The 26,788-nt window shown below is 29.9% G+C and overlaps 1 protein-coding gene across 1 annotated transcript; it reads left to right on the top strand.

The window, feature by feature from the left end:
* Positions 1-132: 132 nt before the first annotated feature.
* On the top strand, positions 133-6,112 carry LOC147910273 (uncharacterized). The gene is made up of 2 exons (XM_087404933.1): positions 133-1,567; positions 1,864-6,112. The coding sequence occupies exons 1-2, from the start codon at positions 1,418-1,420 to the stop codon at positions 2,086-2,088; spliced, it is 375 nt and encodes a 124-aa protein (XP_087261059.1). The 5' UTR covers positions 133-1,417; the 3' UTR covers positions 2,089-6,112.
* Positions 6,113-26,788: the final 20,676 nt, after the last annotated feature.

Raw genomic sequence — 26,788 nt, 5'->3', positions numbered from 1 at the left:
TTTTGTTTCCTTTTTTTTCACAAAATATGCACTTTTCTAACGAGAGGTGTCGATCTCATCAATTTCCTCGATATACATTTATCTTTATACTGATTACACAAGAGATGAAGAAGAGATGACTTTTTTCTTTCCAATTATGCAAGTATCAATATTTATTTAATGCTCCATGTTTAAGATATTTTTATTTTTTAATGCTGTCCCTCCTTAAAATATAAAACTTAAAAGATTACATTTTGTAAAATACACTTTGTTAAGCAATTGATAATATAAATTATTATTACTAACAGCATATGTTACTAACAGCATTAATTATAATACACTAAAAATACAGAGATTAATATAGTCTATATATTTTAAGTATAGCTTTTAATAGATAGTGATATATATAAGAAAGTAATATATGACAACAGTTTCTATGTTTAATTAAAGAATCTTTTTTTCATGTTGAAAATAAATTATTGGGATATTATTAATTTATGATATAATATGCAATCTCGCCAAATTCATGATAATGCAAAACCACAAGCTGCAATATGAATTGACATTGACATATGATATTTGTCCAATTAAAATTAATATGTTTTTCAAAAAATAATTAGATTGTAGAAAAGTGCAACATATTACGATTAAAATTAACATATCTTGAGGACGCTTTCGCAAAATTTCCATCTAGTCTTCCTTCGCAATGTTCTCCAAAATTACGCCGTAATGATTATGTATGCCCGAAATATTTATTTGACGTATCACCTCGTCCTTATGGATCTGCTGTTCAATTCCAGCTTACATATATTTGTGACAGGTATGTTACATAAAATTCTTATACATTTTATATTAAGCGAATAGCTTGATAGCTGCATTAAATTTTTAACAATTTTGCTTTATGCATTTAGATAATGTTTAAAAATAGACTAAGGCTATACAAAATAATATAAAATTAAAAGAATTAAAAATATTTATAACGATTTTCATATTTACTTATTCTTTATAGAATCTCTTATTCGCCTTGTTATTTTCCTGCTATTCCACGCTGTCGTTTTCCTGTCGAAGAAAGTAACATGCTGTTGTCTCAAGTGGTTTGACTGTACTGGAAAAGCAGTTTTAACATGTCAAAATAATTATAAGTAATCAATTAATAATTATATCAGAGGTGAGAAATTTATTATTATCTAGAAAAGAAATTATCTCGAAAGAAAGGAAATAAAGTATTTTAATGTAATTAATTTAAAAATATAAAAAAATTTTAATTTAGAAAATTCTAAAAAGTTATTTTAAGATCATACTTAAAAATCAATTTTACACAGAGTATATTATAAAAAGGAATGATTTTCTCAAACAAAAGATTGTTAATCGATTTGACAAAGATATTTAGAAATTTTGATAAAATGTAATGTCTAAATTTTTCAAGTAAAAAATAAAAATGTCTTGCTTCACTGCTTACAATGAGAAGAAACGACCAAGTACATTGCCTCCACCGTGTTATCACCGCAAACAATTTTATTGTATAAACAATAACTGTTTGTCCTCAAAACCAAGACTTCCTAAATATTCTCCACCTTCGTGCCCATTGGTATAAATAACATTGATTTTTTAAAGATATTAAAATCATGAATTTTACATAGTTTATATAACTTATACAATTGCCTTAAATAAAATTTAAGAACAAATATTAAATAAATAGAATTTAATTAATATAGTGCAAGTAAAATCGACGCAAATAACTTTTATTTTACAATTTTTATGATACAATAATAATACGATTTATCTTGCTTTTAATCAAATAAAGAAGGATGCATTATACACATAGGTAGACATAAAGAAATTATAACAATATATTCTTTACAATATCAGAATTTATTTTTAAAGATACGTAAACCAAAACCAGAGCCGCCGCCAAGACCACCTACTATATGTATCGCTGGACCTTGTCCACAACGATTACCTTCAAAATCATATTGTCGTCCGTCAGCACCTAAAATATTGCCACCATCCTCCTGCGTTCGATTTTGCATCCGATACACGAATAAAGGATCCAGTTACTATCCTTGCTACTGGTCTAATTTACCAAAATGTCTTAGCAGTATCTGTTAGGAATGTTAGGATCATCTAACGGTATGCTTGATAATACAGAATCGAGAATATAAATGTTTTAAATTTAATTACTTCTGAATATAAAATGAATTTATAAATATAATCTAATATAGTAGCTTTTTTATTACGATTCTGGATAGTGATTATGTAACTTTTTCCATGAAACGGAATGTGAAAAATGAAAATTTTTATTATTGTAGGTAATGGAAAAATTTTCCATTTTTCACGTTTCTGCCCTAGAGAAAAAATTATATAATCGTTACCATGATCATATATATTATAGTGATAAACTATTAAATGTTCTTAAAATAAAAAAATTTGTTATTTATTACTTGAGTTTGTTTGTGATAAAAATGCAATAGAAAAACATAAAATGACATAACAATTTATAGAAAATATAATATTTAATTTTATGACGGTTCAGAGGTCAAAAATTATTCAAGTGCTCTTAGTTTTAATAAAAAAAAGGAATTATTCTAGTTGTTCTAATTCTAATATTATTTTAGTTTTATTCAATTTTCTTATTTCTTTGAAATCGAACTGAAGAGTTACATAAAATTAAAAAAACAAGATTCATACAATTAATCAAAATCCAAACAATTTAATCCAATCAATTTTTATAATTCCGTCATAATAGCAGTTAATTACTGTTTAATCATATTTGCTGAAGTGACATCTTGTTGAAAACGTTTGATACAAATCTTTTGACATAAATCATGAGAGCCGTTTAGCAAATCGCTTAACAAGAAATTCTATCAAAATTAGTTGGCATCCCGTGCTAATGAGTTTTACAACTAACACTCCAAGTTTCGAGTTTGACATTAGTCCAATTACGCAAATGTTAGTTCCTTATATACAAGGATTGAGTCAATATAAATACAATTTTGCAAAACGTATTAAATGTATTAATATTAAAATACACACATAATTTCAAAAGTGCCTTTTATAATATTTCTCTCCTAAAAGAAAGTATGTTGATAATTAATTAAAATCTTAACAATATTAATTAAAATGTAATAAAAGAAATTTACAGAACATTATTTATAGAATAACAAACTTGAATAACATTTTACGCAAATATGAATATGCCATTTAACTTTCAATATATATACATATTTTAATTTTAATGCACTTTTTACAAAATAATATTTATTAACACTAATTTCAATTTTACAGAAAAATAAAAAGAAAAAAATTGAATTTTTTTGCTACTGATACGTATTGCTGTAAAACTGTTAATTGATTAAAAAAAAATTAGCTAAGTGTTTAGTCATAAAGACAAAAATAATGGAGATAACAAAAACGGCCAAGGTCTATTTCATTCTATTCGATTAATCATAATTTTTTAGAAAGAGGAGGAGATTGGCCATCTTCATGCTACTTCTCTCTGTATATCTCTCTCTCTCTTTTTCTCTCATTTTTGTTGATCACATTTAATATATTTAAATATGGATGATGCAGTTCATACTCTATCTTTGAATGCGACAATCGAACGGTCGGAAAATATACAAAAGATACTCTGGATTAAGATGCACCGCTTGCATTACGATGAATCGTGTATACAAGTTTCCTACTCAACTCTAAACGAAAATCCTCTTTCGCCATGTCAGTATCGCGGTGACGTCGCGTCGGGACGTACAGGACTATATGCAGGATGTACGAGGAAACGTCGCTTACGGGCAATTTGTTTGGCCGGCGTGCAGGCGATCGTTAAGCCGATTAACGCAATCACGCGCGAGGCAGATCGAGATCGATGGCGAGCATCGTCCGTTTCGTATAATACCCGCATTATCTGTCACTAAGCGCGCGTCGACCAACGATTTTACACCGGATCTCGTCGGTCCTGCCGTTTTATTCGTTTCTATTCCGACGACGCGGCTGCTACATATTTTACACCTATCGTCGGGTACGCATTTTTTTATTCCACTGCGCCCCGAAGTTCCGCTAAAAAAAAAAAAGGTTCCGTCAATGCAGCTGAATTCGCGGTGGCGTGGACCATGACAGCGCATTATAGACTGAATGGAGTGCTTTTATGCGGTTCGGATTTCGCAGGCACGCGCGCGTTTACCGTTGCGGCCGGCTATAAAATGGAAAATGAATGGCCGAGGGAAAACCTTGGTCGTTGTTATTTCGCTCCGACGAGAGCCTTTGTTCTCGGGCTTTCCCCATTATTGGCAATCGTCGGTTTTGTCTCGCATAAAACATTATGATTTTTATTAGGATTTTGTCGACTGCAACGACGTGTCACGTGAATTTCTGAGCTAAAGAAAATTAAGAGTAATTTTATTTAAAGTATAATTCACCATGCAACATGTGCAAGTTTCTTTTTCTCTGTAACATTATAGAAAAAGCAATCACAGGAAAAGAGTAAAGAACAAAATAAAAATTTTTTAAAACAAAAAACTTTGATATACATTAGTTTAGCGAGAATGTATTAATTCTTTAATTTTATATCATTTTAATTATTTAAAAAGAATAATCAAAGTTTTTATATATATATATATACATATATATACATAATTACTGGATTAGAGAATATTATCTATGCAAAAATAAAAAATCTGGGTGTGGCGTAATTTCTTGCGGTTTGAGAATTTTCTCGTGAATATCTGAACTCTCGACATTCCAAATCCAATTTTTCTGGCGTGTGTAGACCTGGAATGGATAGAGATGAAAAAGGCATGTAGATATACATACGTCGCTGCAGCGACGGAGTAAACGATGTTGCGTTGTCAACGAAAGGTAGGTAACCATCAGGCGGAAAACCCGGCGGAATCGCATTAACAATAAGTGCATTAAAGTGAGAGTCTTTCGAGCGAGGTTGGTGAAGTCGGGTGAGGAAGGACGAGAGGACGAAAGGGAGGTAGAAAGGATGAGGACGCCTACACTGAGAAAGTGCGGGACCCAATTATTCAGCCAAATGGGAAGGATACGTTATTTTCCAGACGAGCCGTTTCCCTTCTGCTCGTCCTTCCTATGTCACGCCGTATCCTTTACCGCTGTGCTCCGAAAAAAGGCCCTTTGAAGTGCGTTGGTTTCCGTGGGTTCGCTAATTGCATAAAATGTCAAAGCGTTTAGGCGGGAAAGTACAGAAACCAGTCATCAAGTATAATTAAGATCGTCGGTTTACTCTTGTCCCATTGCAAACAACACTTTTTTACATAATATAAGAATATATTTAGAAGAACAGCGAAGCATACGAGGATGGAGTTCATCTTTCCAATTTCTTACGTATATTATATATACGTAGACGTTATAATTACGTATATTAATCTTTAATAAACACGATGATTTTCCGGTTTTTTATTACACATAATGGATCATTTGTATCCTGGGTTAATTTTTTTTTAATTTCATTTTAAATATACGAAAGTTAAGTAATTCTTTTTTTTTACATGAATCTTAAAAAGTATTTATAATAGTAAAGTCTCTTAAAATTATTGTATAAATATAAATACCAATTACTTGATGTTCCTAGCTTTTCGGAGAAAAGAAATGTGCAAGATACGAATGATCCAGTATGTACGAATATTAAGGGTCAACGACATTACGCTGATTTTACAGGAATTCTTCCATATATTCTATCTTTATTGATCGTGATTTGATTTCTCAAATGTCTTATTTATTTTTTGTAAAAATAATAAAGAATAAGATAGTATTGATTACGGTTAGAATTTCGTGATTATTACAATAATTACGTTAATTTCTGGAGAATTTTTCATCTTGAATGCAAATAATTGTTTTATGGTAGAATCGAAAAAATTTTATAAAAACCCATTTACATATGTCCTTTCTGTACATATTATATTGCGCATGCAAACAAAAAAAAGATTGTAGTGAAAATATAATCAGAAATCAAACCAAATTAGGGGATAATAGCTGTGCACTTCTTTGCTCTCCTTTTGTGAAGTTCTCGGATTCTGTCACATTCTGCCTATTGAATGGACAGTCAATACAAGTATGGAGAAACTCGATTTCTTATAGAAAAAGAGATAAGGAAACGATACAAATTTAGTCGCGCCTTTTCAACAATCCTACGAGCGGCATTTTGATTTTTTTGAAGGATTTTACATAAGTAAAAAATTTGTCTTTTTAAATATGATTTTTTGAAAAAAAAAACAATGAAAAATATAAATACATTCTTTTTTTTGCTAATTAAAACTTAATATTCTTAAATCGGTGATCATTTGTAAATTTGGAATACTTTAAAATATGAATCTTTTTTAAAATATAAAGTGCTAAAGAGAATTTTTAATATTTTTTATTACGCAGATAAGAAATTAAATCCATATAATATTATTTGAGATGAGAAACGATTGCAATGCCGTTACTGTACGTTGCAGTTACTTTTTTTTAGTAATAGCAATGAATTTTAATTTAGTAACTTTTATTAAATATTTATTAAATATACTTTTTACATTTTAAGTCTATTTGTGACCTAATTTCCGTAAGTATTCAATCTTTAATCTTTGACTATCATTTATAGTCTGTTATTACACCTGTTTAAGATCACCTTTTAATTTATTTTAAATTCTAGAAAACCTTTATGGTCTGTAATAATACTATGCAAATATTAAATAAAATCTTATAATAATTATTACAACCTCTCAAAATATGAAATTTTTAAGGCAATGCAATTAATACGATTCCACTTATACATACTTAATAGGTATCAATTTTAATTATATAGAGAAAGTAATGTAGAAGTATTATAACATAATGTATACATTTTAATAATATTTAATTTTCAAGATATAATTATCACTTTTTTCGATATGCTGATTTTAATTTAAAAAATTGAATAATACTACGAAACACAACATTCATTTAATATAAAAATCTATATTTTTAAAAATTTATTACTTGCATTTAAAATTGAATATATTAATATATTCCAGTTATCACATACACACATACACACACACACACACACACACACACACACACACATTGTATATACACAATCGTTGAGTAAATTACAATGCTACGAAAAATGTGCATGAAAAATTGCATAAACGAGTTTCATGTTGAGAAACAAGTTTTAAACCATAATGATTAAATTGCAGAAGATTACAAGTTTCTAGGACTAAGTTTGTACGTAAAGTAACACCTCTAACGGTATGAATTTCTAAGGAAGCCAGTAGTGCACGAGAGCTGAGCATTCAAGCAGATGGCTTCCTTGCGAAACGAGCGAATCTCAAAGGATTAAGTAATTAAAGCTGTAATTAAATTCGTTATCCTCCTAATCTCCCCAGTAAAATTTGTAATTAAATTTGGTGCCTAATTCTATGTATAGTTTTAATTGTTGAAATAGATATTTTTATAAGTATTGACATACTATAAATAATAAACGCTAATGCTTTGTTGATTACAATTCCACACATTACAAAAAATTTATTATAAATTTTACAATCATAACAAATTTTTCTTAGCAAATTTTAATCAGACTTTATACGTGTAAGCATAAAAAGTTCCTGAAAAGAAAATGATATAATTAGATTGATTTAATAAAAAATAATATAATTACGAAAATAACTTAAATAGAAACTCGTAATTGTTGTAAAGCAATTATAGTTTTTATATGTTTTAATTGTAAACTAATCTTATGTCATTCTACATTCTGGATTTATTTAATTTTACAGCAAATGAAAGACGTTTTTTTTTTAAAAAGCTTACTTTTTTGTAACAATTCAACTAAAGACACAATCGATACACTTGAAAAACACAATTATGTTCTCTGAACGATGTCCCGAGGCGCTAAAACAATTCTCCCATCTTTCGTTGCGAAAGCTGGTCCCCGACGGCTCTGAGACGATGTAACATCTTTACGCTATGTGAAGAAACTAGGGGATGCGATGAAATAGGGGAATACAGGGGAACGCACCTACCTGTCGATCTTCCGGACGGACGTTCGACAACGAGTTATACTTTGCGCGACGCGCCCGATCCACGTGGGAGTCGCAGAGTGTTCCGGAAATCGACAGAGAAGCCACGAGAACTCACTCGCGTTCTCCAGTGAAGACTGCCATCCACTTTCGTCGTTTTAGCCGCGTTTATCGACGGTAAATCGGTCGCTGATTTACGTAGTAGGATTTCTGTTGAAAAGCCGGAAGAAAGGTGTCACTTCATCCACAGAGACTGTCGACGTTACATGCCACACAGAAAAATTTGCTGAAGACGAAAATTAGATCGACATATTTCGCGAAGATGTCTCGCTCAGTGTCACGTCCTTGTCATGAATTGAATTCGCATGCAAGTGAATAAAATATGTAACTGTCAAATTGAATCGTAATAATAATTTCAAAATACTTATTTTACTTATTCTGTAAAAGACGAAAAGAGAGAGACTTCAAATTTTAATTAAACGAATGATAAATTAAAGATTAATTAAACAGGCTATAATTGGTAATATAATATTGAAATTAGAGAACGGAGAAATAGAATATATAACTGTCGAATTGTATTACAATATTCATAATAATTTCAAAATTTGCGAATTTATTTTATCTATTTTGTGAAGGATGAAAATTAAGGCTTCTTAAATCGAATAAATAATAAATTTAAAGTTAACTAAGTAGATTATAATTGGTAATACAATATGAAATCAGAGAAGATCTTTAGCTGCTATAATTTACATACTTGAAATACTTTTTTGTACATCTGTTAGTTAAGTTTTATTTACTAAGGGCTAATGGATCCATCAGCCCTTTGGTTAAATTATGTAATAATTTATATAATGAACAAAAAAACAGCGAAAAAGAGAGAGAACATGAGCGAGAACAAGTAAGCTGAAATTTATCGAAAGGTGGAACAATTCAGCTTAAGTAAGTTTCCATACGTCAAATATTTTTAAAGCCTAAGAAACGTTTCAGTTTTTGTTCTGAAAACTAGTGGTTTATAATTTATAATTTATAATTTTTTCAATTTTCTCATAAATAATTTTTTATAAATTTAATTGTTGCATACAATTGTTTAATAAAATTACAGCAGTATACACGACAATGTTTCAAAGTATCCAAATGTTTACATTTGCATCGCTCTTGGTATCTTCTCTTTAATAGAACAGAACATTGCATTAGTTACTCAAGTAGATACGCAGTTGGTAAGCAAGTCTCTCATGTGGTTGAGCAAACCATATTGTCTCGTTCCGTTTCCAAGGCCACGCATGCCGGAGAGGCAGAGTGGCAAAATGGAATTTAATCGACAATGAGTGAAGATATATTACGTGCAATCTCAATTACGCAGAAAATGCAAATTTAATATATATCGGCTGTCGAGGTCTTTGTGAATGGGATCCGCACCGGAATCCCCTAAGATAGTTGGGATTCCCAGGAGGCTACGCTAGAATCAAGCCATTTACGAAAGCATCGCGATAATATTGTATACTTTCAGACTATATGCGTACATTTTTTCATTTTGCAAATAAATGAAACATTTTTACATTTACGTAAAAATTTGACTTTTATAAAATTATTCAGCTTTAATATATTTAAATATATAATCATCCCATTATTAATAACACGTTTATTTTCACTTATTCATTTCAAACAGGTGCATACATTTGTAATACCTTTTTTTATATTAATGGAAATTTGTAATTGCGAATAATAATTCTGACAAATGCGCAATATTTTCTCTTCGCAATTCCGATTACCTGGATATAAATACCATATAATTATTTCGAGATAATATAAGCTTGTATTGTAATACCTGCATCATGTAAAAGTCATCATCTTTTGTAATTGTCCAGCAGGGGTATCAAAAAACGCCAATTCTTTTCAAATGAAAATTCGTACATTTTATCCAGTATATAGCATATCGCAATTTAAACGATGCTTCATTAAATCCGGGATCTCTCTCGAGAGTTGATAGACAGCAGAAGGGGTTTCTAGAGGGAAGGAAGGAAGGGAGGACTTTTCAAAGGACAGGTCTCGTTAAGGCGACGCAGCATTATAATGCTTCGTGCTTGTCACTAATGCTGACAGGCACGCGGCTGCTCATCGGCGTATTATATCGCGTTTTCATGACGATATGACGAACGCCATTAGGATGCCTCTTCTATTTAATAAACTGGAAATCGGGCTCTTTGGACATGTTCACAATAAAATTAACCGTATCCGCGAATTTCTTGGTAAATAAAGAATAAAGCTTATATTAATGATACGACTTATCATATTTCATGATATTTACGTAAATAAGTGAAATCCTTTATCAAAAAAGTTAATAAATATAATTTAATAAATATAATGATAAATAAAATTCTTTCTGCCTTTTCGTGCCTTTTATATTATTATTATTATTATTAATAATATAAATTATTAATAAAGGTATAACAACAATATGGTTACAAATAATAGAATATTTTTTAATGAATAACAAAACATCTTTGTAATGAATTTAATCATATTATTTTAAATATCATTTTCTAAAAAGTTTGCAAAAAAATTACCATTATTAATAACACATTTATTTTCTTTTATAGAAGTTTCAATTTTTTTAGAATATTATAGATATATCTTACTTCGTGTTTGCAAACCGTTCTTAATAAAACTGTTGATTCCTAAATTAACTACTAATTTATGAAACCAATACGTAGTTGTTTAATAGTACGCATGATTTACATTCATCAATGAAATTATTACTTGTAAATGCAATATAGGCATTCGGAATATTTCTTACATCAGAAAAAATCTATATTATCCTCGCGATACGCAGCATCTCAAATTTGCGTAACACAACCGGTATTGTAAAGTAAAGTTGATCTTAGCTGTCTACGACTATATTATACTCCCTAACAAATAATTAATTAAAATTGGATATCCGCAACCTGCACAAGCAGATTGCAAATATTTATCAGTAATTAGCTTCAAAGTATTCATCTGAGGAATTCGCCCGTCTCCTTGCCATATTACGTTCCCTTTCGCAGGAGGTATTTGCAACGTAATTAGCCCTGTGAAGTCTCTCAATACGTTCACCCCTACAGCATCATGTTCACATTGTATACAGAACGGGTCGAACTTATGAAGACGTATAATTTAGTGTAACGTTACATAGTAAGTAATCAATAATAATTAATATTTAGAGACTTTTAGAGAGAATTTTAGTTATATCAATGTATCATATAATTAAAAGTAGATTAACTAAAAGAAGTGAATTAATAATATTACATATACGTATGTATTTTAATGGCTTGTTTAAAATGTATGAATAATAAATTGTTGACAAAAGAATATATATGTAATAATTAATGACATATATTGCATTAACAAAACAATACTGTAATAATAATGCGTATATATGAAATAACATTTTTCATACATCAATTCATAATTAAAGACATATTATATCAAAAGTTATATATATTGTATTAAAACAATATATGTATAGCAAGAAGAGATACATCACGTTCAAGCTTCAAGTTTTAATTCGCATACAAGCAGATCAGTCTTAACATACTTGTATACTAATAAGATAAATGATCACTAATATGCACAAAATTCTTTTTTCGAAGCAACGCGAGAAATGTAATTAGCGGCACGGGAAATCCTTTATCTTTACGATTTACCAGCACGTACGAATATGAGCGGACCAGGGATTGCTATGTTACGAAAGGGACGTTCGGTTCCACGCGAAACCGACCGGGTAAATTGACTCCGTCGAGTTTCGTGGATCCAATTCCGACAGAGCGGAATCTTGCTGCCGGCCGATTAGGTTTCACTTCCACCGCGATTCCCTTTACACGTAATTTACCCCCGAGCGACCGGCGTCCGCAAAATATACACCTGTTCTGCTCCAGCTGAACAGATTTTTAAGCACGCCGCGGGCATTAAGTCGTCGTGCATTTTTATAGCTTAGCGATTTCGATACTACGTGATACTGTTAACGCTTAATTGATGCAGAAAAGAGATGTTCATATATTTATTCTAGTCAAAGATCGTGGCAAAAATTAGAAAACAAAGATAAATGAAAATATATTAGAAGCACATGTATTACTTTCATTTAAGGAATAGTCATGAGTAGAATCTCTCTAATAAGGGGTGTGAAAATCACCTCATAACTAGAATCATTATAATGAGAGTCGAGACATGAGACCGGAAGGACATCCTTGCTGGGACGTCGTTTACACAACTTACACGTATACAGTATATTTATACAAACTCACGTTTTTACTAACACATCGCACGATCCCGAATATGTCGCTGACTAATCCCAAGAGCGAATCGCTCATGTATCGACTCTTATTATAATGACTCTAGTCATGAGATGATTTTCACATCCCAGTAGCAAGAAAATGAAGCAGTCTTAGTAGTTTTCTTTATCAACTAGGAACCTAGAAATCATATTGAGGAAGTTGTATTGAGTATATACATCGTGATCTTTTGTTTAATATTTTTTTCGTATTTTCGATATTTTATGGATTCTAATTCATTTGCTAAACATTGTGGAGATAAATAGATAAGCAGATTAATCAATTGTTTAAAAAATCCTTACAATTTTAAAAATAAAGTTTAGTTCTTTGTGAAAATTAAATAAATATATGATGATAAAAGAATTACTCTGACAGAAACTGAGATATATTGCCATCAACGTTCTGTATTGATGATGATCAAATCTTGACCGAAACGTATACAATATTATATGTTAACATATTAATTAGGAATATATTATTTATCTTTAAAAAAATATCTTTAGCTGTAGTTATATGCTCTCCTTTATTATATAGGTATTTATAAGTAATTGTATTTTAAGAATTTCACGTTAGAACTTATATAACAAGAACCTCCAAGAAATGATCTAAAGATGTTTAAAAGATATCACTACGTTCTAAGAACGTTCTCAGGATGTGTCTATCGAATAAAGTGTACTGTGTAAGATTATGTGTGGGAAGATTATGTATTTCCGTCAAACGTGAATGAGACCATTACAGACTCTAATAATAATTCTATAGCGAGCTTTTCAATTTTTCATTTTAAAAAGCAACTCGGTCACGTATTTCTCTAGAATTTATTCCTTTCTCGTTGGCTCTTTGATGTTTTTCGTAGTCCTGTATTTTGCTGAACCATTTGCTTTTGAAATGTGAAGTAAGCTTTACGAATGGAAACATTTTTTTAAACGAACCAACTGATTGATGCCATCACATTGCCAACAATTCGTTCATACAGTTTTATTTGCAAAGAAATTGATACATATACAGTATCCGGCCTTAGCTAAAATTTTTTGTATGCAATGAAACGTGCGTGCATAAAGCATTTCCTAGTTCATAAAGAACTGCCATGTAACAGCATAGAAGCACAAAGCCGTGCGCATGAAAAAAGCAGCCGACGACGTCAGTGACGTCGACGTTGGACATGACTCGATGTTTGCCTCTTGTCTCTACAGGCGACATAAATAGTGACCCATTTCCTACGCCTTGTAACATAGCTCATCCTAAAGAGATATGAGTACTCTTTGGTTTCTCAGTTCTTCCAAGTAATCAAAGTAAATGTGACAATGAGAGAGGAAATGCGAAAAAAATATACAACTGAATAAATGATCAACATTTTAGATTTTTCTTTATTAATAATAGCATCGTACATCCTTTTTTCTTTCCTTGTATTAAATTTATTATAATTCATTAATCTAAAAAATAAAAACAGTTGAACATTAAAACTTAGAATTAAGGATTATATTATTTATAAAATTTATTTATACATTTTATCTTATATAGCTACAAAAAATAATAAGTCGCATTTAAAAAGTAACAAATGATTTTTTAATAGTCTTGAGATAGAAATGTTTTAGATATATCTTATGGCAAAATTGTACAATATATCTGCACAATTGCTGAAACGGTGAAATGGAACTTGCATTATTAGCCATAAAGTTTCGTGAGCCTCACGACTGAAGTTTGAGAAATTCAGAAATGCGAAGGAGTCATTCAGTCGCAGAAGACAAAAAGATTGGACACTCACAATAGGGTGTCGTTCGCAAAAGAAGATGCTCAGTTATTGAAGTCATTAAATAAGCGGTGGAAAATTTTATTGCAGCTGATCTGTTTTTTACGTTACGCTCTGCTGTGCGGGGTTTAAGGAGTCATTGCGATTTATGATGCAAATTGCGGCGATCTATATTTCTGCTTATCCTCATTTTATATAGTTTTATTTGCTCTTTATGTTTCTTATTGTTCATGATTTTATGGCTACTTTTACAATATTCTTGTATCTAACTTTTTAATTATGTATTTTTTATAAAAGGGTAGTTTGAAAAGTTCTCGACACAGAAATGACGCCACAAATATCAAACTGTTATAATTTAGACAAGTTCTTTCACTAGGGCTACTGTTAAAATTTTAGACAGATGCGTATCAGATTGAGAACTTCTCAAACTACCCTCGTAATTTTCATATATCTGTAGATTTTATTGTTTGATTTATTTTGTTTTCATGTATTCTTCTTAAGAAGCAAATTGTACAGCGTGCAAATTGAGTAGCACAATAATATTTAACGAACAGAAAGCATACGCATGGATGACTCAGAAAGTGAGGTGCAGTTTAATAATGCACACTGTGTCATAATATCTCGTATGTCAGGCAGCTGTATAATATATGCACTCATACTTAACGCTACACTACGTTTTAAGTTTATCTACATCTCTCTCTCTCTCTCTCTCTCTCTCTCTCTCTCTCTCTTCTCGTGATTCATTGACTGTAGAAATAAAATGCTTCTTTTTTTTTTAGAATAAAATATGTGAGTGAATTGCAAATCAATGAGAAATGCAAATCAACAGCAGTAGATAACTTTAAAAGGAGGATCGTGAGATAGGAAGTTTTTTTATTAACCTATCTGTAGCTCAAACCTATCTTTAGTTCAGACCTACCTTTTCGAGTCAGTTATGCATGCTTTTTGTGCGCCAAATATCATTATGCTACTCAACACCATTACCCGCCATGTATAAAATAAAAAGATACATGGTTGCGAATATATCTCTCTAGAATTGCAAGACAATTTTGCAATTTTCATCTGTTGCTCGGATGATCTTTTTTCAGATTGTTTCACAAGTCACGTCTGACGCTGTGTACAATCTGGTATTCTCTGAATATCCTTTCTATCTTTTTCAATTCCACTTTTATTTATTCATTCTTTAACTGTGCATTTACAGAAATTTTCATATATTTTTTGTATGCTAATTTGTGAAATTTGCATGTACGTTTTCTCTAAAAGAACTGTTTAATTAAAATGTTTTACAGTTTAAATTTATCTTTGTTTTCCAAGAGTTATTCGTTTCTATACATATCACAATCACAAATTAATCTTAAAAATTTGTACATTTTTATTTCAATTAAATTGTTCTTTTCTTATTGTGTTTGTCCGCACTATAATATTTCTATGTTTATTTCTTACGTTTAATATTCCTGTTTAAATTTTACTTCCAAATTTCTTATTTTTATTCTTATTGTCAAATTATTACGTTTCTTTCTCTCGTCTTTCTATTCGCACGTCTTTTTTTATTTCTTGTCTTTCTTCTTCCGTCTAACGATAATTTTGAACACCCGCCGCGTCTCATCGTACGTGCATATCCGTACCGTCTCCTCTTGTAGTTTACGCCGTGCTCGTTTATCTTCGGGTAGTTTACTAGTCTTGAGAAAGTTTTGGCAAGAGAGGCTCATGCCAGGGGAGTTACGCCGTGGACCGCGTAGATAGTTTTGCGTCGAACGGTGTGTGTTGGGTATACGGCGCACGCGACGCGCGACGCTTCGAATTCTTAAGTCGCACCCCGCAATATATTAGGATGGTGCGTAAGTTTTGTAATTGCCATGCTATAATAACAGAGCGATATTATTAACGTATGAACATAGTCGTAATTCTGCATAATATGATTTATATATCCAATGAAAAAGAAGTTGCTTAAAATAATTGTATTTTAAAATTAATAAGATACATTTATTTTTATTGTTTCCGAAAATATATGACAAAATATATTAAAATATTATAAATGTATAAGGAAATTTTGCTAAAATATTTGCAAATTTAGCTAATCTGAAAATAATTTAATGAATTATGTAGGAAGCTTAAGCATGATGAGCAATAAAATGTGAAAAAAATTTTGATATTCTAGTAAATAACTTAAATGTTTTATATGATTATTTTGATAATTTAACAAAATTATTTTCAGATTTCTATCTAACTAAATTTTTAGATCAGCAAAACCGTTCTTTTTGAGTAGGTTGTTATTTATCAAATAAATAAAAAAAGAACCAATACAGTCGGGATCTTGGTTTTAAACAATATTTTTATATGTTAATTAAAAATATATCTTTTAGTTATATAAAGTGCGATTGAACTTGAAACACAATCATAAACTGAAAATAATATGTAAATTAAAAATTTACATATTATTTTAGCATATTATTATAGGCAGCACGATCTAGTTTCGATTGAGAGAATTTATTAAATTTTTTTACTTACTTAATTTATTCATACAGAGGTCCAAGATTAATTTATTATTGTTGTTATTTAATTAACGTTTGATTACAATTGAATATTTTCCTGCATCTCATGTAGCATGAATATTTTACTTGTCTTAAAGATAAAATGAATCAAGTGTAATCTCAAATATTTATACATTTGTATCCAATTGCACCCGAAAGGGAAACGTCGACATAGATTTCGTCACGAGTTCCGACCTCAAAAAGATCGACCCACCGCTCCTCGTCTGTGATAAGACATTCCTCAGCTTCGGTTAATCCCATTGGTTTTTTTCATCGATAGAAGTGACGTGCACAAGCTATCATGTATATAGGGGAGAATTTCTGGTCTAAATATATCTACTATCTACTATCTTACTTTCAACAAAAAAGTGACTCTACTCCATTGATACACTATATCTGATCGCACATATATGTGCATAGTATGTAAGATCCAAAGAAGTCGACCACCTTGAGCCAACAGCACAATCCTCTCATTCTCCGGTATCGCTCGGTGCAGTCCCTCGGGAGCTGGTTAGAGACAAAGGGGGAAATAAATCGCAGTCCACAATGCCTTCCCTTGCTTGTTCCTCCCGCACTAGCGTCTTTGCCACTTACAATACTCCCGTCAATGATCACGAAGACTCGCTTCACGCCCCGTTTGTACATCTACCACGAACGAATCGTTGCTGAATGTACGGTGTGATGTTATCACTTGGAGAGATACCTTTAATTTCTATCTATTATTATCACAAATTAAAAGCTGTAAATTAAAGGAAATGTACAAATGTTACACTAATTAAAATTTATTTTGTTTGTTGTAACTACTATTATTATATCTAGATTTGGAAAAATAGATATTATACATTTATAATATGTTCAACATGCATTTATAATTTTGTATTGATCTGTATTTTTTACATCTTAATAAAAAATTGAGTTTTAATTTTTAATGTATTGTTTTTTTTATACTAATAATTATTTATTTTATCACTGAACATTATTATAATAATAAGTTCTTCTAATTTATAATATATTTAATTTTTATTATAGTACACACATATATATATATATATTAATTTAACATTTACAATTAATTCTAACAGAATCTAATCCACTAATAACGTGCGCGTTTGAAAGCGTACTATTATTAGTATTATTTGTGACATCGTATCCTTGTTTTACATCGAATAAACGATGAAGATAGAATGAGATGTAAATGGCATCTCCCTGAACGAATCCAATTATTATGTTTAATTTAATCCTGCGCTGTTTATGTTTCAAATTTTGATTTTATTTACGGAATGCTACAATCATATTGATAAATATTTTAAAGATGCGTAGTGGTAAATAAATGTAATATTATATAATCAGTAAGCAGGATTGAATTTGTTACTCATTTTATAAATTTTTTAACCTTTTATTTATATAAATATAAATATAATATAACGTAATGAGAATATCAATAATTATTCGTGTTTAACATATTAATAAAATTAATAAAATAAATAATTACATCACTTAAAAATATGCAAATAAAATATATACAACAAGTTAATTATATCTATATGCTGCGTAGCAATATATAGTAAGAGTACTCGAAACTTATTAATACAGATATATGTAGTAAAATTATGGAATTGCGTGAAATTGTACGATCTAGAAATTAGTTTCCAACGTTTCCATTTGTATCACTCGTTCACTGTCATGAGGCGAGAAATACAACTGTAATATAGGTATCGAAGCTCGGACTCTGCGACAGTAACATATTGCGACGGCGCTTTATCGTCGTGGATTAGGTTTTCATAGGCAGTACGTGAAATATCTGGAGCTTCTTTATTGGTGCATGACCAATAATAAAAGCTCTATTTCTGTAGTAACCAATAGCAATATTTTCTCTCACATACTATTTTCTATTTCTGTTACGAAATAATAATTCAACACTTCTTATAGTACGACTGTCAAGTAATAATATCTATTTATTTCTTAATTTAACCTCAGACCTTTTATAAGATTACTTTATAATATTATAATAATAATTTTACATTTATTTTCATTTATATCAATATGTACTGTGATATAACAAAATTGTTTTTAACAAGACATTGATATATCATACAGATTAAATATTACATATTTGTTTAACATGTGTTGCAGCAATTTTAGATGACTGTCCATCATGCCGCGTGAATTACCAGTGGCATCTTTGCAAGTGTTACTATATTTATTAAGTAAAATGTATTTCATAATGGTTAAAAATACTACAAAAATTATTATTGTGAAAAAGGTACCAATATTGCATCATAATTAAATATTTCCGTAATATCCTTCTAAAAAACGTTGCATAAAAATTTTGTTAAAAATTTACACTTTAAATTGAAATGCAAGATGTGCAGTAAAAAAAAATATCAGTTATTATATTTTGTTTTATGTAAACCATTATGCATGTGCAAATTAATTTTTGATAGTCAATAATCAGATTCAATAGTCAATAATCTCTCGCGAAACCTAAATGGCAGCATTTGTGAGAATAATTCGGACATTATTCTATCATTTTTGCGCGTTGTTCACATTTTCCGTTGGATGTTTTATGAAACGGAAGCCTACCAAATTGGAACGTCGAAGGGAGATTTACAATTTGACGACCGTGCCACGCTGAGAACGAAAATCATTGGCGTCGTCGGCGTCGGTAGCAGCACACGTTAATGCACAAACGGGCCGGTGGATGCACATTGAATCACCAGGCGTACGCATTACACATTCGCCAAACAACTCGGTCATCATAAATCGTACCTCCAGCGGTCGCCGCTCATAATTTATCCCGGTTCTGTATGAAAGCGGCTCACGCCGCTTCCTAAATACAGGCGGTTATGGTGTTACGGAATTACGAATTCAGACCAGTGAGATTCTTGATTATCGGACCTCACTGGCTGACCACTTCGGTCGCCATAACTTTATAATTCTGATCTTGCACACGAGCAACGATCTTTTCTCTCATACATCAATTACATTGCTTTTTGAATGGTCATTCTGCTATACGTTTTTCTAGCGAATGCTTAATCATTTTGGAAATATTATAAATGGACTTATTTCTTAAAATATATATTATATAGAAAATGTAGATCGTTAAACAAAACTTTCAATATTGTTAAATAAATTTATATCATAAATAAATTTTATCAGATTTTTAAGAAAATAAGTAATGTAATTACAATCAGGTGTAACATTAACAGTTTGTTATATATAATTCGTAGTGTTAACATAAAATTAATGAAGATATAAAAATAGAAAAGTTAAAAAATATATTCTTTATTAATAATTTAAATTGTTATTGTTGATAAATATAATAATAATAATAATAACAACAATGCGCAGTAAGACAATACAACAGTAATCATTATTTTTATAATAAGGAGAAATATTGCAGATAAAGAAAAAATTGAATGTGTCAATCGGAATTTCTTTTGTTCGCAAAGAATGAGCAAGTTTAACCCGAAGGGTGAAATCGAAGAGTGTTCAAAATTGATAAATCAAAATGTGCCAATTCGATCTCCCTTACGGAGTAGAGGATACCCTCGGGCGGTATAACGACTGCTAAATCCATAACAGATATTGAGAGATTTATTATATCACTTTTTCTACACTACAGCTGTTATCCGAAGGAGTATATATATATATATATATATATATATATATATATGTATTCAGTAATTACATCGGAATCTTTTGATCGATTTTAAACTAGTCGAAGCGAATAGAACCTTCTATTTCATATTTTAAATTATATACTTAACTTAGCATATATTATAATTAGATCGTTCCGATCTATTAGTAGAAAAAGACATTTTATCCAACATTAAGTAGATTGAGGAATATCTCTTCTTAAATTTCCAATAACTTCGTCGGCTGTCGCTCCCGGTTATTCCGAAACGAGATCGTTCGAATACCGAGCGTCTTCTCTACGGGCTCTAACCCGTCAAACCGTCTCGTTGTTAGGGACTGTGGCCTTATCTGCTGCGAGATATAACCAGCGAGCATTCGACGGGACAATCTCATTACGGGGCAGGCCATTATCTGCGCTCCCGTCGGGTAATTTAATATAAACGCACTAATTGGAAAACTCCGTCTTGGACGCGTCTCGGACTACGATGCGCGTGCTGATACCGTGAGCAATATTCATTGTTAAAGAGCACAGCAACGGGAAACATATTTCTTGAATATTAATTGCAACATCTGTTCTGACACACAATAGATCGGATTCAAAATAAGATTTTATGTAAAATTGTATTATATCTAGAATATATTTTAACATATTACTGTTATTTGCATTAATAATAGATATTATTAATATATTATCAAATAATATTATTAAATAGATTTAAATAAAATTTAAATAGATTTTAATAAAAAAATTTATATTCAATATAATTTTATGTCATCTTCGGATGACAAGCAACCTTAATGTTGATGAGTCTACTTACAAGACAAAATGTAATTAATTTTGATTGCAAAATTGTATAAAGATAAGATAATAAAAGATAAAGAAAGAAATAAAAGATTAAAAAAAAAGTTTTTATTATATGTATATATAGTGATTTTAAACATTTATTAGATGCTTATCATGTTATAATAAATATAGAAATTATAAACAGCCAAATGCACCTTAAATTTTGTAAATATATCCAAAGCGTAAATTGGAGTCTATGATTATCAAGAGAAATTTTAAGGGTCATGTTATTAAATCTGTTGTCTACTAATTGCTCTCTCAGACAAGGGATGGAAACATTATCAGAAGAGAATAAGGATGAAATTTCTTTACAATTGTTTATATTTATTATTAAGTTTCAAATACATATTATAACATATAGACAATATAAAGTAATGACGTAAAATTGTAAGCAATTAAATAAAGTAAAATTTAATCTGATAAATGCAAAGTGCAAATTTAGAGAATGATGCTGATCAAACAAGAACCATACGAGGAATGACCATCCGTGATGTTGTAACGTTGCTACGCATTTTCATCAAACCTCGAATGAGAACGGCTGTGGACGTGGAGCTTCAACAAAATGAAACGTAAATATTGGCTGAGCTACTCCGGGTAGGCCAACTTAAAACTCTCTCGCCGGTCCACCCTCGTATTAATAAAGATGAGCGCATTCCGTACACCCGGCACATCGTACATATACCTAGTACATATACCAACTTTCTGAAGCTCCAACTTGCGAACATTGAAGTGCCAACGATGCAATACTGATTTTGAAATGACTGTCTTTGTGCTTTGCACGTTTGACCTGGTTTTACTTTTGTTATTGTAGAACAAAGAAGCTAATATTATTCAAAACGTTGTTTAAAAATATTGAAATCAATAATTTAATTTTTATGTGCAAGATTTTATTAGCATCCGATTGTTTATAATGCTATTATATATTGATTTAAATTGTATATTAATTTCAATAATAGTAATTAAAAATGCTATATAGTATATATTGTACATATTATAGGTTTTCCTAGTTTTTTGATACTTTTCAAGAATCAGGTCTCTAATCACTTGATTCGCGATCGAAAAAGTTTTTTTAACCGCTCGATATGTATCAAAGGTATTTTAAATAACATATAGTTTTTAATAAATTACGTAATAGTATATCTCTTCCATTAATCCACAATAATATAAGTCATATCAAAAGACAATAGTTTATGAGATACTAATTATTAAAAATTTGCCATAGAAATTATCGTATATTGTTCTTCTTCTTCTAATTGTAAGAGTACTTTATAGTTTTTTTTCAGAGATTAGTTATCTTTTCTGCATATATTTGCAGAGACCTATAATTTTAATGCTGATTCTGAACAGTCTGTTAGAAGAAGTTCTCATTGTAAAAATGTTCCTCGATTTATCATTGTTATTCGAGAGATGATGATCGACTAAAATGACATATTTGGATTGGATTTGAACTCGAATCTTTGAAAGAGCAGACGTGTATCTTTACGTCACAATCGTCACATAGGAATAATATGAAAGAAAGATTTTTTTTAAATACTTTAATTTATTAAATACTTTTTACATAAATTTATTGAATGAATTTTTATGTACATTCTGAAAAATGTCGATGTGGATTTAAAACCCATGGTGTTAAATCCATACTATATTGAGGCAATTTTATTTAACACCAACATAGTGAGAATTATATAGATACTACATGGTTCACACCGCTATTTTTTAAAGTATAGATAATGTAATCCTTTCCGACTATAATGTTAATAATAAATTATATTACGTACATTTCTTAATAATACTCCCTACTTGGAACACCACGTTGTTATTCAACTGCATCGAGATAGCGTTCGAAAGTATTACATCAATTACCATTGCTGCTGATCTGTTTGTTTTACGGCGGAGTTCATTGTCTTTATACATTAAGTTATTAAATATTATATGTAACTTTAACATATAAAGCGTTTTAAATAATAGTTTTGAATAATAGTATTACAAATTAAATTGATAATCAATTTAATAAAATGATTACTTTATCAGAGGAAGAAAAAATGTATATAAATTTACGCAGAAAATATTATTAACATTCAGCTTTGATCGAATAAAGTGGTTTTTTATTCATTTGTGTTATTCACATATTGGTCGATTAAAAATTATGAATATAAGTTAAATTATAGAAATTTAGAACATTCAAATTATATTTCTATTAAATGCTTTCTCGGCGCCGGTATTCGTCGTTACTATGGTCCTATAATTTCGGTGGAAACACCCGTAGTCAGGGAAGTCAATTAATTAATGCATGCACAAACCGTCGCGCACGATTTCTGAGCATGGTGACTAAACTCAGCTACTGATTTCTTGAGTACACAGTAAACAGAGATGAAGGAGTAGTTCGGGTTAACCGCTGAGTAATTGCACTTTAACCAAGTTAAATCGTACTCCCGTTATTATCGCGAACTCGGGATGTTACGCAGCGGGTCTAACCCGATCAAAGCAGTTCGTCGAAGCTGCTCAGAATTTCTATAGAATTGGATTCTATAGATTCGTACTTTACAACGATACGTAACTAAATTATATCCAAAGTTTGAATTTATCTTTAATATATCAGGAAACAATTTAATATACAAAAATATGCATACACATGTTTGCAATAATAGTATTCCTATGAATAAGTGAATTATTATTTCTAAGAAATAATGAATGAATTCTAATGAATTTTCTTGATTTAAAATTTTAAGAAAATGCAAGCTTAAATAAATTAGAATAAAGATTTTTTTATTTTTAAAATATGAAAAAATAGAAGAAAATTGATAAGAAGTCATGAAAATTTTTTGCAGAAAATTAAATGTATTTTAAAAGTCTTGTTACGTTAATACGAATTGTATTCAATCGACTCATATATGATTTACCTATCAGCTGCGTTATTTGGTACAAACAGACCTGCTTTATTGAACGCTTATCGCAAAGCCATTATAATACCGCTTATTGCATGCTGGGAGAAATACAATAAGCTTCAACTGATTTGCATAATGGCCTTGCATTGTATTGTCTAGTAGAAAATTCCAATTCGACTCCAATAATATTGTATATGCGATCTTAGAATGCAATGGCTCAGTACTCAAAGAAATGCATTTGTAAAAAAAATAGTTCCTTAAATAAATTTTATACACAGTAACATTTTAGACACAGTAACAATGCTGTAATGAAGTATCAATGTGAGTAAAACGTTTTACATATACAGATCATTTAAGATTATTCATAATAGAATATTTCTTAAAATATTATTCATTCAATTCTAATTATCAATTTTAATTCGATAGCTATTTTATTTTATTTTTTTTTTACATAAACGATCATCTGGAGCTTTTATATCCCAATTAAAATTATTTTTATTAACAATATATTGGATATTATTGATTGTTTTCTGATTTATTAGTATTTGAGAACATTATGGATATGGATTTATTCACAATTTTTTGAAAGGTAATTAAAAATCAAATCAACATTACATATAAGTATATTGAGTAATTTATTACAACAATATTTCTACAAAAAGATACTAATTAATAAAATGTTTTTTTTATTGCTGAAATTTATTGATGGAATCAAAAACCCGCAATAAAATATATTTATAAAGTAAAAAATAGAACAGTTAAAAAGGAAAGAAGATATGTTAAATAATATCTATTTTATAACAATTTACATTTTCACGCTGTTGAGGTAAAACATTCCAGATAACGATTCCTGGATTAATCATTCAGAAATAAATATAGGCTATACAATGCACTATACAATGATAATTTTTAATGTTTATTTTATTTATTATATATAATATATTTAATAAGAATAGTTTTGATGTTTATTTATTGTGTATGTATAATAATATAATAATGTCAATATTCATCAATTATGGATTCAAGTAGCGCACACGCTTTACATGCGCAGTCAAATGTAGAATTCGATTGCACTTGAAATTCTCTATGGAAATTGTTGTAACTGCCCAAAAGTATACGTCAATGTCAGCGTGAGGTATTCTTCTCAACTACAGGAATCGGTCATAAAAAGGCGGCATCGCTATTCGATTCGATGTTGCGAATGGCTATAACGTCTCCATTTCCGCGCGTTTACATTTAAATCGGCGCATTAGCGACTGCAATTTCATTCCAATTTACAACTTCACAATCCCCGGTACGGATTCGGATGAGTTCTTCACATCCACGATATTCGAGCTCGCGATTGTGTACGCATACACGCGTATGTAGAATGGAACGAAGTATTCTCCGTGACAAAAGTACGAATTTCCATTGATAATTGAATAACTTTTCATGTCTATGTTCATGATATTGTCAATTTATATTCAACTTAGTCACAGATATTAAAAAAATATTATATAATTAAAGTTTTGAAATAAATTTTATATTTTTTACTATGTGTTTCAAAGTTCTTTTTAAATACTAATTCTTTGTCAGCAATTACAATTTGAAATTGTCATCCTTTGTTCGCAATCTTTGAACTTCAGTGCAGATTTTTTTATTGTTTGAGATTGTATAAAAATTTAAAAAATTTCTTACATATTTGTAAAAGCTAACAATAAGTTTTTACTATTATAGAAAGTGGATTGTATTTTATTTATTTTTTTTTACAGATTTAAATTTATTGTGTCTTTAAAGTCCAACATTGTCAACAGAGAAAGCACATTTAATATATTAGAAAACATTTATTAACATCGTTGTTTGTAAAGTGCGGATCATCGTTTTTCATTAGTGAAGCAAAAATAATTTCCAACATCTCACCAAAGATATTATAGAAGAGGAAGAACTGTACGTTTTTTCATGTAATAATTGCACAGTATATATAGACGACAGATAGACTCGTAGAATGAGAGAAGAGAATAAAAAAAGAAAATGAGGAACGGGAAAGTGAAGACACGAATAAAATGCAAATGGCTATTACTTGATTCTTGAGCAGACGAATACGAAGCAGACCGAAGGGCACTTTTTGAACGACGGTTTACTATCTATTACTAGACGATGGTGATGCTTGCGCAATTACTCGTCGACTGTTTGACGACGTACTTGAGGACAGAAAGGCAGACAGAGAAGATTGTTTAAAATATTCGCCGAGATGTTCTCGACAAGAGCAAGTGCACTTCTTTTGGCTCGTTTCAACCAGAACAAATTAAAATTTAGATTTTATCACATCCCGCTTCTTGTTACAATAATTAATGAATAATAAAAACTTATAGACGACATTTTTTATTTTAATAAATTAAAGAACAGTACAATTTTATTTTAAACTTTTTTGAGAAACTGTTTATAGAAATCTTCCCATATATATGTTTAAAAGAATATCTTTTTATCATAAATTACTTAGAAATATTGTAAAACACATGTATTTGATAAAAATAATTACTTGTAATTAAAAAGAAAATAATTTATAGAACGGCTTTGGAAATAGTTTTATTGTGTCCTATTTATTTTATAACATGGTAATATTTTTTATGGACATTCAAAAATTATTTTAATATATGTTTAGTTTAATTCTAAATTCCAATAAATGTATCTTTTTTTCTTAAATTAAAAATTCACCGCAAAAAAATGACATGAAAACTTTTTGCAAAGATGTCATTTATGTATAGAGATAACACGAAACGAAAGAGTTAAACTAATATCAAAATTTAAGGGATGTGGTAGATCTCATTGCAGCGTTGGCAACAATAATAAGCGTAGCGCACGTGTGCACAAAAGCTCTACAAATATTTG

Source organism: Acromyrmex echinatior, chromosome 3 (genome assembly GCF_024713525.1).
Source record: "Acromyrmex echinatior isolate Ae372 chromosome 3, ASM2471352v2, whole genome shotgun sequence".
Lineage (NCBI taxonomy): Eukaryota > Metazoa > Arthropoda > Insecta > Hymenoptera > Formicidae > Acromyrmex > Acromyrmex echinatior.
Note: the sequence above shows the minus strand (reverse complement) of the source record. Positions and strands in the feature narration are given on the sequence as shown.

Coding starts and splice junctions, on each gene's coding strand:
- LOC147910273 (XM_087404933.1), top strand. CDS start 1,418: ATGTCTTGCTTCACTGCTTACAATGAGAAGAAACGACCAAGTACATTG. Junction 1,568..1,863: donor CTCCACCTTCGTGCCCATTG/GTATAAATAACA, acceptor TTATTTTTAAAG/ATACGTAAACCAAAACCAGA.